Consider the following 18,389-nt stretch of genomic DNA (forward strand, 5'->3'; position numbering starts at 1 on the left):
TTGATTTTACTCTCTAATTCCAGACAGAATAATTTACTTTATAGCTCCAGGCTAATGCCACTGGATTACACAGACATAATGGCTGTCTGGTCCTGAAAGCATCCCTGCAATTTTAATCTGCCATCCAAATACACACATAACACAAATTACAAACAAGCAAGTAGCAAAATTTTGTCTGGGGTTCTCTATTGGTTAAATTGTGATAAGCAGCAGACACAGGTGGCCAATTTCAGACTCCCTTATAGAGAGAAATGTCAAAAGTTTATATTATATAATATAAACACTTACTACACTGGTTTTAAAGATAAAGTACAAATCTAAGAGAAACTTGATTATATTAAATACCTGGAAATGCAAAAACATACTTAAAATTATGCAGCTGTAGCTCATTTATTTAATATAACAATATCCTTCATGTTTCTAAAAAGCAAAACCATTATATTTCTTTTCTGTGTTTAAACTAGATTAATGTACGTGTCAATAAAAAAGCTTCAACTAGCCTCTAACTTCTTAAGCATCCAAAAGAAAGTTTAAATTCAAATTAACACCACCAATTCCAATAGTGCAGAACAATTTCCAGCCTTTAGTTGTGACATCTTAGAAATCATCAGGGAATATTCCTCAGAAATTCCCTACATATGCCTACCGACAAGTAATATAAAGGGACTAAAACAAGGTTTTTTACATGGTCTGTGGATACCAAGTTGGAAGAAAAATCCACCACTCTAGAATTACATGTAACTTTACGTATGGAGTTTCTGAACAGACAGCCACATAAGTCAAAGATCTGATTTTGTCAAATTCTGTAGTTAAAAACAATTTTATTGCCACTTGTTCTTCTACTCGGGGAACTCCTTTGAAAACTTCAGTATTAAAAATGCAACTTTTGCACCACGGCAAACATTGCCAATATATGTCTACTATTAGACAAGCCAGCAACTCCTTCCATATGAAAACTGAGATAAAATACTAGCTAGTTGCACAGTATTCATGTTGAGGCAATAGAAATGTAATGCTTTCTCTGGCCATCCATCATGCTGAGATTTACATGTAAAATGGTATACACTGGCATTACTGTAATACTCTAAGTATTGTATGACTAGTAAATGAGTTCATAAAACTCAAACTCTGCCTTTGGCAAGAATGGCATAATCTCCTTCCCTAGCTTGTTTAACAACCCACAAAACAAAATCCACAATGCAAAGGAAAACAAGCACATTTGGGGGAGAAAAAATATAGCTAAATTGTTTTACATCTAAATTAAGACTGCTATGAGAGAAAGAAGGATGAATATTAAATTAATATTATTTGCAAGTAAAAGTTTGGCTATTTGTTATTACTCTTCAGACAAGTTACTGCATAGCCAGCCCTCTGTGACTGAAGGGTGGGTGATAGTACTGCTACAAGGTTGTAAAAAACGTCAGTATAAATCTGGAAGATAAACTTTCAAGAAAAATCTCTAGCTACTAATGTAAGTTTGCAAACCACAAATGCTGAAGATAGGGATAGGCAGTAATTTGTGTTAGAATCAAGTAAATTGGTCAGGAAGGCTGCCACAAATAGTATCTTGAGAGAACGAGAATCTCAAATCAGTTGCACTTTGAAAATATAAAAAGTGTGCAACAGAGCTGTGAGAATAGAATCTTACACAAATTTATAAAGCAAAAACATCTATAAAGACTTTGGCTTTTGAAGTCAAATAAAAGAAAGCAATGTAATTTTAGGCCAAATAACGGACAAAGACACTTATTTTATGTTAAAACTAAGAAGGACCGTGTTTCACATGTCACAAAATCCTGAACTTTTTAAAAGCCCAACCTGATTAGGCAACAGGGCAGGTAATACTTTCCACAGACAGAAAACTAAGCTTATGCCAGAGCCCTGTGACTCAATACCTCTGAAATACCTCTACCTTCTCAGGTAGAGACAACAGTCCTCTCATCTGAAGTAGCCTGCAAACTGATTTTGTAGTTTTCTAAGAAATTCTGTCATCTGCTTTGTGTTTTTAAATTATTAGAGCTGTTCATATGAAAATACTGTTTTACACATATAAAGGAAGAACAACAGCAAGATAATTAACAGATTGAAGCATAACCACCTTTTTACACTGCTTTTAAGAAAAAAGTGTATTACTAGTATGCTCTTACAAAAAAAAATCCCTTGCCCCATACCCCAAAAAGATAGAAAAAGAAAGTACAAGAGCATAGGCACCAGCCATTTAGGAAATCCAGATTCCTGTTAAGAGTCTGACTTTCATGGTACTGTATCAAGGATCCCACAGCTGCAAACATCCAGGACACTTTGGGTAATCCTCAGACTTCCAGAACTTTACACCTTGTTTATGGACAAAAAAGTTTATTTCTGCTATTTTAGTAAGTTTGGTTCAGTCTTCTGGGCAAACATTAAAACAACATTCTTTGACAAAAATGCAGGAGCTGCTGTCATTCACCTCTCATTTCAATTGCATATCACTTTCTTGATGTAAAAACCCCCATTAAAGTTGCTTAATGCATATTCACAATATCATAAAGGAAGAGCTAATTAATGCAGGCTCTGTATTATACAACATATAACCTACATATCCAACACTGACACTTTCTAAAACAGGTTTAATGTAATTTCTTGAAGAATATTACACGAGAAGTATTTGCTAAAATGCTGCCTTAGTAAATAGATTTGAATTCTAGGACAGTCATTGTAAGAGAAAACTGAATACTACAAAATAAAACAGTGTTGTCAAAGCCATGGAAAGGATGGAATGTATTTTATACAAAGCCTTTATAAAAAGAAATATAAATCATTTTATTTTAAAGCTGGTGGGACCAGAATATAGCATTGCATTATTTTGCCTTGCAATACACCAGGAAGTGAGAGACATCCCCTCAATAGGTGCTGGTAAAACCAAACCCACCTGACTGGAGATGTCCATTGCGGCATGCCAGGTTAGTACTGTCATTATAGACCTCCATTTGCGGCTTGGAAATTTGCAAAACTGCCTGCAGCTTCTCTACATAGCAGAACAGAGGGGGAGGGAGGAAAAAGGACAAAATAAACAAACAAAAACAAAAAATGAACCAAGAAAATTTATGTATGTTGAACACAGAAATGTCAAGTTCGGCTTTGTTATAGTTAAAAGATAAAAGGAATATTTCTATCTATTCTACACATTCAGCAAGTGTGTAAGAAAATTCTGTTAGTTATGAGCATGACTGCAAACAGCTTTAAAACTCACCCTTTATGGCTGAGTTAATTACAATGACCTTTCCAGTCTAGTGATTGCAGTTACTTCTCAAAAACAATGTTCAGGATTAACTCAATTTAATTTAATAAATATTTATGTTGATAACACGTTTCTGAAAGTCCTCCTCAAGGTGTTACTTTTGACCAGGTGCAAGGAGTGCTCACTTCTTTGCAGAATTAATGTTCCACTCAAGTAGTAACAGCCAGTTAACATTTTACAGAAAACTTCAAACTTCAAGCAGAACACCACAGACACATTACAACTATGTCTTTCGAGATCTCTATTTAGATATTTAATTGCTCTGAAATTAAGTCAATAACATTATCATGCAAATTGTGTTCTTTAGGAAGATTAACTTCAGAAACACCTGAATACAATATTTATAAAGCTAAAGATTAAGGAGAAAGAAATTAAGTAATGAGAAGTAATGAAAAACAGCCAACCCATAAGTCAAAGAGGTGTAGGGCTGGAAACACAGAAGAAAAGTTAAGGACTACTTGCTCTCTGCAGCTCAGCTATGACTCCTCTTTTCCCACTGCAGTTAAAAACCTCTAGGCCACACTTCTGGGGCCCTTTACTGCCTCTCCCACCTTTATTTCACACACACCCCTCTTGTTTTAAAAACCAACCAAACCACGGTCTGTAAGGATGCAAGGCACACACTGTCAAGTTCCCTCATTCCCCCTCTTTATTTTTTTTTTCCCTTCTGCCTACTCTTGATAACACTACCAAGAAGCTGCAAGAAAAGAGATGCCAAGTTGAGAAGTGATGTCCTCTGGTAATATGAAAGCATATATTGCAAAAGCAGACAAATTCTACTGAAAATGTATGCAATTATGATCATAAATGACTTCTTCCTCCTGCCTGGAGCAAGAAGTGCCATTCAGAGCCTGCAGATGATACAACCAACAAGTATGAGCACTTCCTTCCTCAGGCTTCTTTACCTGTTACAGATCTTTCTCTAATCTTTCTGCTTCATTCCTTTCTTCTTCTTCCTGCTCCTGATCACTCACTGCTTTGTTTTCCTGAACAGTATCTTTACACTCATAGTTAAACTGACGGCTTAATAACATTTAGGTTGAACAAGATGTGGTTTAGAATGAAAACTTGGCTGTCATGGGCAAATGTGAAAAGCTGAAGTTCAAGATTAGTATGTGTACACAAGGTTTACTTCATCTTAAATGCAAAACTTGGAAGAGTCAGACTAAAACAAAACAAAAGTCAGTCACACAAGAACAACCACAAGCTCTGCAACTTCCAAGTTACCCTCCTAAAGCTTTTCTCTCCAGAAGGGTAAGGCAAGTGCTTTTAGTATGTCTGACTGCAGAGAGTGTACTACTTCAGTAGATACAGCACTACCAAAGGAGGCAGCAGAATGCTCCACTCCTTGCCCAGTGCATGGGATAGACTTAATAGACTCTTAACATATAAGACAATCAGCTGAGTTTTGGAGACCATTTCTGAGCTTAACAAAAAAAGACTTTCTAGTGAGCATCACATAATAACATCAATTGGCTTGTACAGCAATTCAGTAAATGCTATTAGCTTCAATGCTACAATTTGACACTGGGTACTGCAATTATCAATGCTTAGCTAGTTTCACATATTCAGGAACTCCAGAACTCCAACCAAAGAAAAAGGAAAAAACATAATCCAACTGTTGTCCAGCTTCAATTCAGAGTCCTCTTATCACATTACCTATTAAAATGTCATTTTAGTACTGCACATAAAAATTCAAAAAGCAAATACAGCACCCTTCTTTAGGGACAGTATAGCTGTAGGATTCTCTGGAATATCAAAAATAAATTAAATTGAGCTTTTAAATATTATTCCAGGGAATTACAGGATACCATAATCTTCCATTTAAATGCTTTCTCTCTATTTTTTCAGACACTGACAGCAAGTTTATAGATTCTCATTCATTATTTCACCTTGATGATACATAAACCTACAAAAAACAAAACCACTGCAGTCACTGTCTTATTCAGGCAACACCAGAGCTTGAGTTCAAAGAATCTAATTCCTACTAAAAAAATGCTACCCTGTAGCATAAGCCTGAAGCAAAAAGCACAATCTCCTCCAAGAAAGTGAAATATTCCAAAAGGTGTCCATTGAAGACTGTATCTATACAGGCAGAATAGAGGAATATTAATACCCTCCAAAGAGGATACTGATGACAGATAGTTGAACTACGTGTAACACACACACTTCAACCAAAATACTGAAGCTACACTAAATGCACAGGAAGGCACTTGTCCTGACAGAAATCTGTGCCCCTATAGAAAGTCTCTTTGGAATGAGAGAACACAGACAGGTAAAACACACAGATAGCACTAGAACCCAATAGTGTTGCACTGGCCATTATAGCCATCTATCTCTAGAACAACAAGCTGCCAAGTTCTGTGTATCGATCGTAGAAAACAAATACCCTCTTGCCATTCCAAATACATCTAACATAGGTGATCAGTCATCCAGGAGAGACCAGGCGTGTGAGACCATCAAAGCAAGATTTAACCACACAACAAACACACCCTAATCCATGTCAAAAATGGGGGGCTACCACCAAACCAAATGGAAAGCTTTCACGTCCCCTGACAGCCAGCACAACCCAACATTGTCAATGGATTGCCAAAGCAATCAAGTTCCCTTGAGGTGACCTGAAACACACCAGCAGTCACTTCAGCTTCTAGACTATGTCACAGTACAGCTTTAAACAGAGTAAAAAACACAATTTAGACTCATGATGAAAACAGGGCTGAAAGTAGAAAACACATCATCCATGGTGGGTAGCTCCATCCTCTTCCAACATTAAAAGGCATCAGCGGTGTGATCAGACATCACACTCATCACACTCTCACCAGTGGTGTCCAAACCCCCACCAGTGGGGTCATGCAACTGAAACTTACACTGATGTACCAATACTTTAAAAAATATGCCAAAACAACAACACTGAGCACTTTCAAGGGACAGTTGTAATCAGCATGATTTAATTCTCATTTCCTATGTAGTACCAATGTAACCTGCTTGGCTGGATGGCATTTGAGTTAGGCAGTCTGCAATCACATCTCCATCTAGCAAGCAGGATGAAATATTTGGTATTATTGTCTGGTTTGTTTTATCCTCTCAGCTAATGCAATAAAGGATTTGCCTTTTCTGACTTAAGAAGAAAGGGAGAAATTCCACAAAGCTAGCAGACAACACTCTCATGAGTTCAATTCATAGGAAAAATCACTTCATTAAACTGTAACAGCTTCAAAAGCCTCACGCTTAATTCAACTACAAAAGGATCTTTATACCACACAAAAACCTCCAAATATCTGTAACTGTAAGTAACAAGCCAAAAGCATGTTTAGAATGGCACGTGGAATTCAACTCTAGATTACCTTAAATTTCTACAAAACCCATGCAAACTGACAGCAAAAATAATAAAAAAAAGATGCTGTCAATACTTCAGAGTTGGTTACATGGCACAAAAATATTACTCAAACAGAACCTAATGATCAAACTTGTGGGGATTTAAAGCCATTTAAATATCTCTCCAGACCACATCTTTTGTCTTCCTAAAGGGCACATGACTTCACTTGCTCCTTTTTATCCAAATTTCACTTTTAGGTATATTGTATGAAGCACATCCTCAATAAAAATCAACAAGAACCTAGGCAGAACAAAGCACTAAACTGATAACTTAAAAATAAAAATAAAACAAACATTATTTTGCATCGACTAATGTAATACACACTATTCTATCCGTTTACATTTCAATCTGCACTCTGAATGAAGCAAACAAATAGCATGTGATCACACATTCTGGTAGTAAACACTAATATACTTCAACTTTAGGGTTTTTTGTGAATTTTAGCCTTTGTTTCTTTTCAATCAGATCACAGCAAGTAAGCAACTTATCAACATTGCAAGCGCTACTAAAGCAATACAAGCAAGGATGAAGCACTACCCACAAAATACAAACACCGTTTCTTCAAGCTTTGAGGAACAGCAAATCTTTTCCTAGAAAGAAATTCTAATTACTTGCCATCAGGATGTGTGCAACAAGCCATACCTTATGTTAGCATGTAATCACTTTCACTCTATTGTTCCCTATTTCATACTACCTCTACCTGTCAGCCTTGACCCTAGTAAGTGGAAAATACCTTTCCCCATATACTAAAATTGTTAACAAGAAACAACCATATCAAAGCACAGAAGACAGATGCCTCTTTCACCTCCTGTCCCCTTCAATTTTTTTTCAAAAAATACTAAAGACATTAGGAACTCAAGGGAAACAAAAGGGGCTCACTTCCTTGGGCCTGTCACAAGTTCCCTGTCCATGACCAGCTAGGATCACAGAACCACAAAGTGTAAGAGGAGAAAAGAGCCCAAGTTTTCCCATCTGCTCTGTATGCTCCTAAAAGAATAAGCTCCTAATAAGAATAAGAACTCCACACAAGAGAGGGTAAGATTTAAGCTGATATATGCAAGTTAAAATCAAGTACATTTGTCAGTGTACCCTTAAAGAGCAAGTAAAAAAAGTATCTTATTTTGATTTTACTGACTGAACTAAAAGCATTTGCAAAGTTTTAAATTTAGAGGATGCACTACACAGAACCATAGGTCTGTTGTTTGATGGGAGGATCTTTACACTGTTAAGAGTTTATATGCAACACTTAATTTTAATAAAGATAAAGTTATACAACACTATGCTTCTGAAAAAAGTGACCTTACCTTCTAATTTTAAAATAGAACCCTACTAGAAAAGAATCAAGAAAATGAGAAATTCACAACCTTATGGTCTACATGATGTTAAAAAATTATTATTATCATCATCATTATTATATACCGATAATAAGGAAAATTCTTAATATAAGTGACAGCAAAATCAACAGAATATGAAGTAGTTACACTTACAGGAAGCACATTTGGCACTCATGATCAGCAATATTTCATAAACTTCACTACAGTACTAACAGAAAAATCCTGAACTCCATCAGGAGTTAATCAAGACTTCCACATTTTATGAGTCAAGTGTACTATGATATAAAGACTTCTCAGTTACTTTTATACCTGAAAGTGGCTCATAAAATTCCATTTTCAAAATCCATCAACAGCACTTACTCTCAACTAAAAATTAAACTAAAGAGACCCTACAAAGATAATGATTCCTTCACTTTAGAAATCAAAGTAATATTTTAGTAGAATATATTAAATGAAGTTGTGCAAATAGTTACAAACTTTCCAAAGTCATGAATTGTAACTGGTACCTAAAAGCTGCAACCGATCCTTGGCCATTGCCAAATTTGTCCTCATTTTAGACTGGAGACGTCGAGCCCGTTCACACTGATCACCTTACAAAGAAAAATCCACGTTAAAACACAATTTAGTAAATTAACTTTAACTGCTAAAATACTGATGCCCAGCCTTCCCTCTTCCTCCCCCCACTTCTTATCTATCCCCTCCACTATGGAACTTCATTACAAAACTAAGGAAAAAAACCTCTAAAGCTTCCTATTTAATCAAGAGTTTCAAGTTAGTTGACACTATCCGCTTTACAATAGTGCTTATAGAGTGATGGGAACCCAAACACTGCTTTGCATATTGTCTAACATTTCATGCTGATCTAATATGTCCTGCATTTCTCAGAACAGAAATCAAATTAAAAAAGGTTTTTAAAAAGCTTGAAAAGTGACTGAGAGGCAAGTACAATTAGAAATAATTAATTTTGACAAAATTAACAGTTTTAAATTCAGTTGACTGTGTCCCTTTACATTTCAAAACATACAGAATTAGACATTAACATCACCACTTCCTACAAAATATTGTCTGTTCAAGTCCAGCTTTTTTAAAAAACTGTGCAATTTATACAAGTTCTATCAAATGCCACCAGTACTGCCCCGTAAGATCACCATATAATTTTAAACAAAGCTAAGGAACAAAATGTAAGTCTGCAAAACCACTTACAGGTTTAAGTTTGGGGCAGGGGTGATTTGGGTTGTTATTACTGTAATTATAATATTTTCAGGACAAAAATTCTCAGTAAGTCCTTCACCTACACCTGTATTTCTATGGTACATACTTGTTTTTACACTAAAGATTAAAATATTTCCACATAGAGAGACAGCTTTCTTCCTTTGTTGGAAATGTTCAGTTACTTTGGCCTAAGTTATTCAGAAACACAATGTCAGGCCATTCCAAACTGAGAGGTTTCTTTTCAGATTATACTGAAGGATATATGAAATTCTGCATAAGTGAGAACACGAACTGTCAACTTCAGCAAAAATCAAATCAAAACTCGGTATTTTGGCACTCCCATTATATAAGAAATCACATGTTTCACTTTACTCCTTATGATTTTGCAGAGTCTGAAAATATTTGGAGCAAGATTTGCATGTGATATAGACCCGAATGTTAAGGTGGAACAGAGAAATGGACCGGAGTTCATCTACAGCTAAAATGAGAATAAAGAAAGATCCTTATGAAATAATTCATACAGCAGACTGCTCCTAGCCCCTACTGTATTTAATTATATTGATTTCTCACTTTAAAGAAGCCATAACCCAAAATCAGTTCCAGAAAACCCAAAACTGGCTTACCTTGACCAATTACTAAGACAGCTATTCCTTTTTCCAGTTCTTCAATTCCTTTCTTATACCATTCAACAGCTTGTTCCTTTTGTCCTGCTTAAAAAGGAAGTGAGCTTATTATCTTCTTGAAAGAATTAAAGCTTAGGAATGGTTCTATATAATGCTAGATAAAACAAGTAAGAGAGAGGAGGAGATTTTTGAACAAAATCTTGTGATTTAAAGGAAGTCTTAAAGGGACACTGTCAACTTCATATCTATTTAAATATCAAATAAGGCTTCCTATTGAAAACAGGTACTACACCAGCCTCAAATCACTTTCGCCTGTTTTAAGAATAAAAACATCTGCAAACAAACAAACAAACAAAAACCAACAAAAAAACCCCACCAACCAAAAATCAATTTCCCTCCCTCCAACTGCTCCGAAAAAAAAGTTACAAAAGCTCACCTACACATATTCACTCCCAACAGAAATGGTGAAATAAATAGATTTTACTTCTGGAACATCAACAAGAGATGTGCATCTTAACCTTCCAGTGATAGCCAATAATAACACTAATAATAGCCAAAGTAACACTAGAAGCACGGAAACTCAAGACAAAAAGCAACAAGTCTAAGACACTACATGACAGACATGAGAGACGCTTCTCTGGTTAACTCTTGTACAGTGCAGGTCCTTTGTCATGAGGGTATTTCTTTGTTTATGCTGTTGTGAAACTGCTGTATTACAGGTGTGGGACAACTTCCACGTGAAGCACAAGCAGAGTCAGAGCACAGCTCTGTGCCAACCACGTCCATGGAAACACAACCATGAACATGCCCATGCCTGACCTAAGCTATGTGACACCAGGACTGCAAGTCAACCACCAAAGACTTATTAATATCTACCTCATATTGCTCCCTTTCTATAAATACTCTGCATTAAAAACATAATTGCCTGCATATGGAAAAATACTTCTGCAACATAATTAAATCACACTAAGCATGCATTTCCACAGAGGAACGTAACAGATTAGGTATTAGAACTTAAAATTTGATCAGCATTAACAAGTTGCTAATGGTAGAAAAAACTAAAAATGCCTACAGTGAAACTTCAGGTATCATTACCCTAGTTTCAGATGACATAATGTTTCACAAAACTATTCCTAACTACCAGTTACCAGTGGTTATGTAATTCTACACTCAAATCTGATAATTTCAGTCCCAAACCTATTTTGTAGCAAATTTCAGTGTTAGTAAAAATATTTCAATGCATTTTGAGAATCCTCTCCAGGATTTTCTCTTGCTCCTCTTCAGATAAAAAAAAGTCTTTAATAATAACATTTGGCAAGCTCCTCTGTGCAGGTAATTTCATCCTTTGCTCTTCTTACTACCACAAACCACAGAACACTTGCCTATAGTCATGGACACCACACACCTTGGAAGTCATTCCATTACTGCCCTTTTTCCCCGGCCTCATATATCCTGACTGTTAAGGACAAAGCTAGATAAATTAAATCACCCAAGGTGAGTGACTTCAATCCTCTCTTTAGACTTTTTCTTTAAGCTTCTTCTCCCCACCACCCACAGAAACAGTTTCACCTGCAGTGTAAATTATAAATCTGATACTGATTATAGCTAAATAAAAATCTGATTTGAGATTATTTCAGCTGCCTCTGCTAACAAAGCCTGAATTGCTTTGTTATTCTTCGAGGCAGCTGCAAACATGCCAAGGTCATTAAAATTACACTTCCAGCTTTTAACTGGGGAAAGTTTTAAAAGCACAATACCACACCAAGCTGTTTGCAAAGGTTGTGCTCCAGCTCCACACAGAATGGTTGGCTAGTTCTCAGTGCTTATGACATTAAAAATACAATAAATATCATGCCTTGGAAGTTGCTAATTTGCTATATTGGCTCTGGCAGAACCGAACTCGTTTTCCTCAAACAGCCCCAATGGCACTATGTTTTGGATTTGTAACTGAAACGGCTGATAACACAGAAATGCTTTGGGTATTGCTGAACAGCACAACCTCAAGGTTTTCTTTTTCCCATCTAGATCCCCAGTGAGTAGGCTGAGGATGCACAGGAAGTTGGGAGAGGACAATAGCAGGATGACTGACCCAAACTGGCCAATAGAATATTCTGCATCGTGCAATACAATGTTCATCAATAAAAACCTGGATAGATGAATAACTGGATGAGGACTGTCTTCCAAGGCAATCACTGCTTGGAAAGATTTATTTTTTTTTTTCCCCTCACTTTTGCTCCTACTGTGCTCTCCCCTGTCCCACCGAGAAGAGTAAACAAGCAGCTGTGCGGATGCTTAACTGCTTGCAGGGGTCAACACACCACATGCGCCTTCTTAAGAAAAGATATTAGACTTCATTGTGAAAATACCAAAACAAGAATAATTGCCCCACTAATTCAGAAGCACAAACATTACCAGAAGTGCTATCAAAATTACTGAAATATGCATAGTTCCCACAAGCAGCAAAAACACCAAATAACTAACAGGCTGTTAAACAATTCAGAAATTCCAACCATTTCACACATTATAGGGTTTTCTCTTTGAAGCTATAAAAAACTTGTTTACACATTAAAAAAAAATCAAAGATAGACAGGTATTCTGGTTAAATCAGATAAGTAAATAACAAATCTTTGCATTAAAGGGAGTTCTTTCTCAGTGGAATGTGTATTGCAATTGCAGGGCTGTTAACTGTGCAACTGCTCATATTAGCAGCAAAGATCATCCTACTAAATGTACGGCCTGTGCAGCTAACTCATGTATGATCACCCTGAAGATACCTACAGAGCAAGTCTATGATTAGAAGTATTTAAGGGCTTACCCTCCAAACCATAACAGTTAAAGGCCACAACAGCAGAAGAGGTGCTTGACAAGGTAAGACTGCTACTCCTCACAGAGCAATCATCAACAATACCAAAGCTTTCAGCTACCTCATCTTCTTTCAGGCTTTGCTCCTATGACCCTCGGTGCCCTCTTGCTGTACATCTGTGCTGAACTAACCTTGCTGAACATGATGCAGGTTTTTCTTCTCTCCCAGAGCATTACCACTGCCACTCCCAAATTGTCAACGCAAAGGAGGACACATCCCATGCTTTTATGGTGCTCTCAGCATGCAGCTTCTATTGAAAGCCTACTCCTATATTTTTAATCTCCTCCTCCAGGATAGCAGTTTTATTAAAGCTCAACTGAAAGTTTAGAGTAAAGCATTCTGACTTTCCCAGAGAATTTTAAAAACCAGCACAGCACGCCCCCAAGGCCTACCTTTTGCATGCTGACAGAATCATGCTGCTGCATTTTCAATAAATGATTGAATTAAATTCAGTATCAAGTATTTTAGTTGGTTGGGTTTTTTTAATGATCTACAAAAAATAGTAATTAAAAAAATCCTCATTCCTCTCTTTTATTTCATTGAACCCTAAACGTCCTCTTTAAGGTCTACTTACCACATAGTGGTAAATTACTAGGTTTTTTAACAGTATGCATGTCAAACAGTTAAAACCACATATTTTTAAAGAAACTGCAAAAATACAAGTAAGTACTTATTTCCTTAAAAGTCACACCACTCCAAACGGGCATTTTGAGGCCCAAGAAGCCTCACTTCAGCACTCACACCATTTGTCAGGCAGGGCATCATAGGATGCACCCTTATTATTGTCCTTGGTGCTTTTGTTGTCCGGCTGGCTTGGTGAAGGCTAGTTACAGTCACATACCCTCGCGCAATTTTTAATCGCCTCCCTCAGACCTCCGCGGGGAAAATTCTTTAAGTTTTTGGGGAGAAATACAAGCACTCGTACTGCAAGGGGAAGGAGCCCGAGCCGCAGCTTTGTGATCCGACCCGCAGCTGCGGGCTGCGGCAGGGACGGAGCCGGCCGGGGACCAAAGCACCGCACCGCATGGGGGCACAGCACGGCTCAAGCCCCGCACGCACCGCCCGCAGCCCGCGCTTCTCTCAGGAAAGGGTTTTGTCTGCTCTAAGCTGAAAGCTGTTCCACGGCACAGGGCCCTCCCGCCCCCTCCCGCACGCCGGGGCGGCCGCGGGCGCTCTCTCCCTACCTGTCTCGTCCTCGTCGATGCGCAGAGCCATGGAGATGCACTCGAAGGCCCGCTTGTGGCACGCCCGCACCGTCTCGGGCGCCCCGCCGGGCTCGGGCGCGTCGCCGGCCCCGGCCCTGCTGCCCTTGGCGGCCATGAGGGCGCCGCGGGAGAGGCGCTCGCAGAGCCAGGCGAAGAGCAGCCCGAGCTGGAAGGCGACGAAGCGGAGCAGGGCGAAGGCTGCGAAGAGCGGGTACGAGAAGTAGTACAGGTTCCGCTTGTGCGGGGACGCCGCCGCCGCCGCCCCCGCCGGCGGCACGGGGGGCGCCGGCCCGGGCGGCGAGGAGGGAGAGGCGCCGGCAGTCGGAGGCGCGGAACTGGAGCCGGCCGAGCCCTTCTTCTTCCCTCGGCCGCCCGGAGAATTCATTCACCGCCGTCGCCATAACCCGCTGCCAGGGACTGACAACAAGCGGCCATGGCGATGGCGGCGGCGGCGACGCCCCTTTCGGCCGGCCCAGGGGGAGGGACGGAGGGCGGGGTGCGGGCGGCCCCGGCCGGAGGCGGGGAGAGGCCGCGCCGCCCCTGGCACCACGGCAGCGCACTGCGCCCGGCCTGCCCCGCTCCCACGGCCGGGGGCGGGCTCTGGGACACGCTCCGCGCTGGGCCTGGAAAGGACGGAATCATGGACTCTATGTGGTTGAGAAAGGCCTCTGAGATCATCGAGTCTAGCCTTTGGCCGAAGGAAAGCCGGATCACAACACTAAGTACCACGTCCGGACGGTTCTTGAACATGGTCAGGGACGGTGGCTGTACCACCTCCCCGGGCAGTCCATTGTAGTGTTAAACAACCCCTTCTGTGAAGAAATTCCTCCTACTGTCCGACCTGGACCACCGCTGGCACAGCCTGAGGCAATGCCCCCTTATCCTTTCGCTGGTTGTCCGGGAGAAGAGGCCGCCTCGCAGCTGGCTCCTTTCGGGGAGCTGTAGAGAGCGCAGCCCGACAGGGAGAGTCCTGGCCGCGGCCCTTCAGTGCCGGCCCACGGAACGCACCGAGTGGACGGGCGATGAATAATTTAATAGGATTAGTTATTGTGACTGGGGTTGTGAGCAGCCCCGCAGGCACAATGCAGCGCGGGTTCCTGGCGCCGCTCCCGCCTGGAGTCATTGCTGGTGGCACACAGGCAGAGCCCGGGGAATTCCCTCGCACGGAGAGGCGTGGAGCAGGCAGTCACCCACGGTGCCCCTGCTCCCAGCGCCGTGGAGCTGCCCCCGGGAGAGGGCTCCGGTCTTTGTGTGCTCTGCAGCTCTGTAATGGGAATGACAGGCTGTCTCCCCACATGCAGGGAGCTAATGGAAATTCATCATACATTATAGATACATCGCTCTGGGGAAAAAAAAAAAATCTTTACTCCACTCTCCTTACCAAAAGTGAACACGCAGTTGCCCTGTCATTTATTTGCCCAGCCATAATATTTATTGTGTCTCTACTAGGGATAAGTCATTCAGCTCCCTACTCCTTTTGATTATTTCAAACCTTAAAAATGCTTTGGTACCTTTGGTCTAGCAACTTAGGGGAGGCATCCATACAGCAGCACTTCAGTGCCTACTGCTATACTCACCACTTCAGCAAACACCTCTCTTTCTGCTTCAATCTTCCCAGCTTTGTGGTTGCATTGTCTGTTGGCTGATCTTTTTCACCGTTGTTTTGCTTTGTCACACATCCTCTGTGTGTGAGAAAAAAATACTGAGTGATATTAGATTATGACAGATCATCTCTCTGCTGCACCCCTGAACTGCACCCAGGAGCTGAGACAGTCCCAAAACTGTAGACAGATAATTCAGTGCACAAACAAGTTTCCCCCAGCTTATAGCAATAAAGGGTAGTTGGATAAATTAAAAAGATATGCTACACTAAAATCACTACTGTCTGCAATATTTTATTCATTCTTCCAAAATTACTGTAAAACTAGTGGGTTTTTTTCTTGTTTATACCTCATAAAGTTACTTCCAGTTGCCCCTGTTAATCTGTATTTGTTTTCTTAAATGACAGAGTGGAGTGGTTTTCTTTTCATTACAGAACACTACACAGTATAGAGTTTTCTTACTGTATAAAAGACAGGATTTTATCACATATAAAATAACATACAAATGTAGAACAACTATTCATGACCTAAAGCATTATTAGAGAGCAAACTTATCAGTGCTGAAAAAAAATGCAGTGATATACATAAAGTATATTGCTTCTGTGTTTTGTAAGGAGGATTATGTACTTCTATTACAAAAATATTATCAAGTATGTTCCAGCCCACTCATCAGTGGAGAAATTATTTTTTTAGTATACATAACTGTCCTTTAAAAAGTATCATTTACTGATATAAAGGTTTAACAGATTTTGTAAAACCAAAGAAATTCCAGAACCTTCAAGCAGTGTTAACAGTAAGTTGCATTGAAAAATGTGAAATAAGCCCATAACCACAGATTATTGACCTATTGTCTTTTTCATCCCGCTGCTATCTAAAGTATTGTCCCATTCCTGAGCAAAATAGAAAAACCAGTGAAGAAATAAGTTTATTAACAAGGACAAATTGAATGGCAGTAGAAGACAAGGTATCTCAATCAATCCTGACTAGTGAGTTTATTCAGTTATTTTTACTTTTTAAAAAATTTAGAATGACACCTTTGTGAATTATGTAACTGCATCATGACAACAAAAGAGTGCACTTTTTAGGGTCGTAACAACGCATTAAGCCAAAGCACAGCTTCAAAAGCAGAAATTGGTGAGAAATTGTGAGAAAGTCTTAATGTTTCTAGTGAGAACCTACAGAACCTGTTCACTGTTAAATATTTTAGTGCTCTGCAAGTTAAATCTCCCTACCCTCCTGTATTTAGATTGCCCTAGCAATCATTGGATTTGTCCAATGAATGGCCAGTGAACAGTTATAGTTAATAATCTGGAAAAGAATACAGGAGATATAATCTGTTGTCTCAGCAAAAGATTTGGTAATGTGAGCAGACCAGCATTACAGTCAAAGGAACTAGAAAGGTGCAACTACCCTGACACCATGTTTTACCATTGCACAAAAGGCAAGTTGGAAAACTGTCTTTTTTTCCCAACATGACCTCTAAATGCAAATCTCTGAAATGTCATTACTAGAACATGATGAAAAATTCAGATAGAGGCTCAAAACTGATTGAAAAGCTTATAGCTCTTCACATTAAGAATTTGTTTGTATTCCTGTTCTAAATTTTAGTACAGAAATCTCTGTACTAAGCCTCTCTTTCACCTCACCTCTTCAGCATCAGGTAAGTTTGCCAGCACTAGGTATCAAAATAGACACAAAGACACAGTTCTGCTCAAATTCCACATTCTTCAGTTGAGTATCAAATCTGTGACTGACTGTACTAGTTTTTGAGCCTGCATTTTATCACACCAGTAACACTGTCAGTTCTGCAAACATTATTTCAAATTCATTTATGTACATACACTTCATTATTACCACTACTAGACTATTATATCAGAGCAAAATCTATGGAAAACATGGCATTTTCTGTTACTTCTCCATTTCACTAATCTTTTAGGAGCATTAACTAGATCATTCATGATCATCATTCTCATCATCAGGAAGAAGACAGAAAAAGAAGTACACCTATTTTAGTAAAACAACAAAAGAAAGTTTATTTTCTTAAAAAAAACAAATCAAACAAAAACCCGAATCAAACCAAAATCCCCCCAAACCCCCCAAAACTCCAAACCTACAGGAATTAAACTACTTTGTCAATCTGAACCCAAAAATATTCTCTAGGCGTTTTAATTCCCTAGCACAAACCACATTAGCAAACAAAGAATTCACAGAATCATTAGGGTTGGAAGGAACCTCTGGAAGATCATCTAGTCCAGGCCCCTGGCCAAGGCAGGTTATCAAAAGCAGGTGACACAGGAACGCATCCACACAGGTTTTGAAGCAGGCAGTGTCCTCTAGAGAGAGGACACTTTCTGTGACCTCCCTGGGCAGCCTGTCCTGCAGGCACCTTCGGTGTCACAAGAAGCTCTTCCTCAAATTTAATTCCTAATGGAAAGAAAACAAAGCAATCAGGCACAGATGTTCAAACATTGGTACAGTTTGTAACAGCACACAGCCACAGAAACAGCAGAAAAAAAATCTTCAATTTCCTGATGGCTTCAAGTCAGGACGGGATGACTGAAGCTGATCCCTGGTGAAAGCTGAGCAGCTGCGATTTTGGTTACAGAGAGAAAATTAACGTCCAGCACTCACCTCTTTGTGCAAACCACACGCTACGCAGCTCTGGGAAGTTATTTCACTAACAAAACCCCACCTTCAGACCCAAATTAACTTCAGCAATGTTGTTTTTCGTGGACAGCACAGTGACCTCCTCAGACACCAAGCCGCGCTGATTCCGATCACAGCTCCGCACCTCAAACCCCGGGCGGATTCGGAAGCGAACACATCCCGCGGCGGTTCCCGCCAGCCCGCCGGAGCCCGGCCCCGCCCCCGCGCTCCGCCCCGCCCTCCCCGCCG

At 39.8% G+C, this 18,389-nt stretch overlaps 1 protein-coding gene and 1 long non-coding RNA gene across 5 annotated transcripts in view; both read right to left on the reverse strand.

Moving 5' to 3' along the window:
- Positions 1–14,389, reverse strand: part of SPAST (spastin) — a 33,954-nt gene extending 19,565 nt beyond the window's left edge. The window contains exons 1-4 of one of the 4 annotated variants that reach the window (XM_066315940.1): positions 13,873–14,388; positions 9,826–9,909; positions 8,497–8,580; positions 2,912–3,007 (exon numbers count right to left, since the gene is read on the reverse strand). In XM_066315940.1, the coding sequence (XP_066172037.1) occupies positions 2,912–3,007; positions 8,497–8,580; positions 9,826–9,909; positions 13,873–14,278 (670 nt within the window). In that variant the 5' untranslated portion in view covers positions 14,279–14,388. Of the gene's footprint in view, positions 1–2,911; positions 3,008–8,496; positions 8,581–9,825; positions 9,913–13,872 lie in introns of all 4 variants that reach the window. The other 3 variants (XM_066315939.1, XM_066315942.1, XM_066315941.1) reach the window with 3 other exon arrangements.
- Positions 14,390–15,942: 1,553 nt separating this feature from the next.
- LOC136358470 (uncharacterized) lies at positions 15,943–18,340 on the reverse strand. Its single transcript, XR_010743109.1, has 2 exons — positions 18,126–18,340; positions 15,943–17,918 (listed from the first exon to the last, which is right to left on the reverse strand). It is a non-coding gene; the product is annotated as an uncharacterized lncRNA (long non-coding RNA).
- Positions 18,341–18,389: the final 49 nt, after the last annotated feature.

This window comes from Sylvia atricapilla, chromosome 3 (assembly GCF_009819655.1).
Source record: "Sylvia atricapilla isolate bSylAtr1 chromosome 3, bSylAtr1.pri, whole genome shotgun sequence".
In the NCBI taxonomy this organism is placed as follows: Eukaryota; Metazoa; Chordata; class Aves; order Passeriformes; family Sylviidae; genus Sylvia; species Sylvia atricapilla.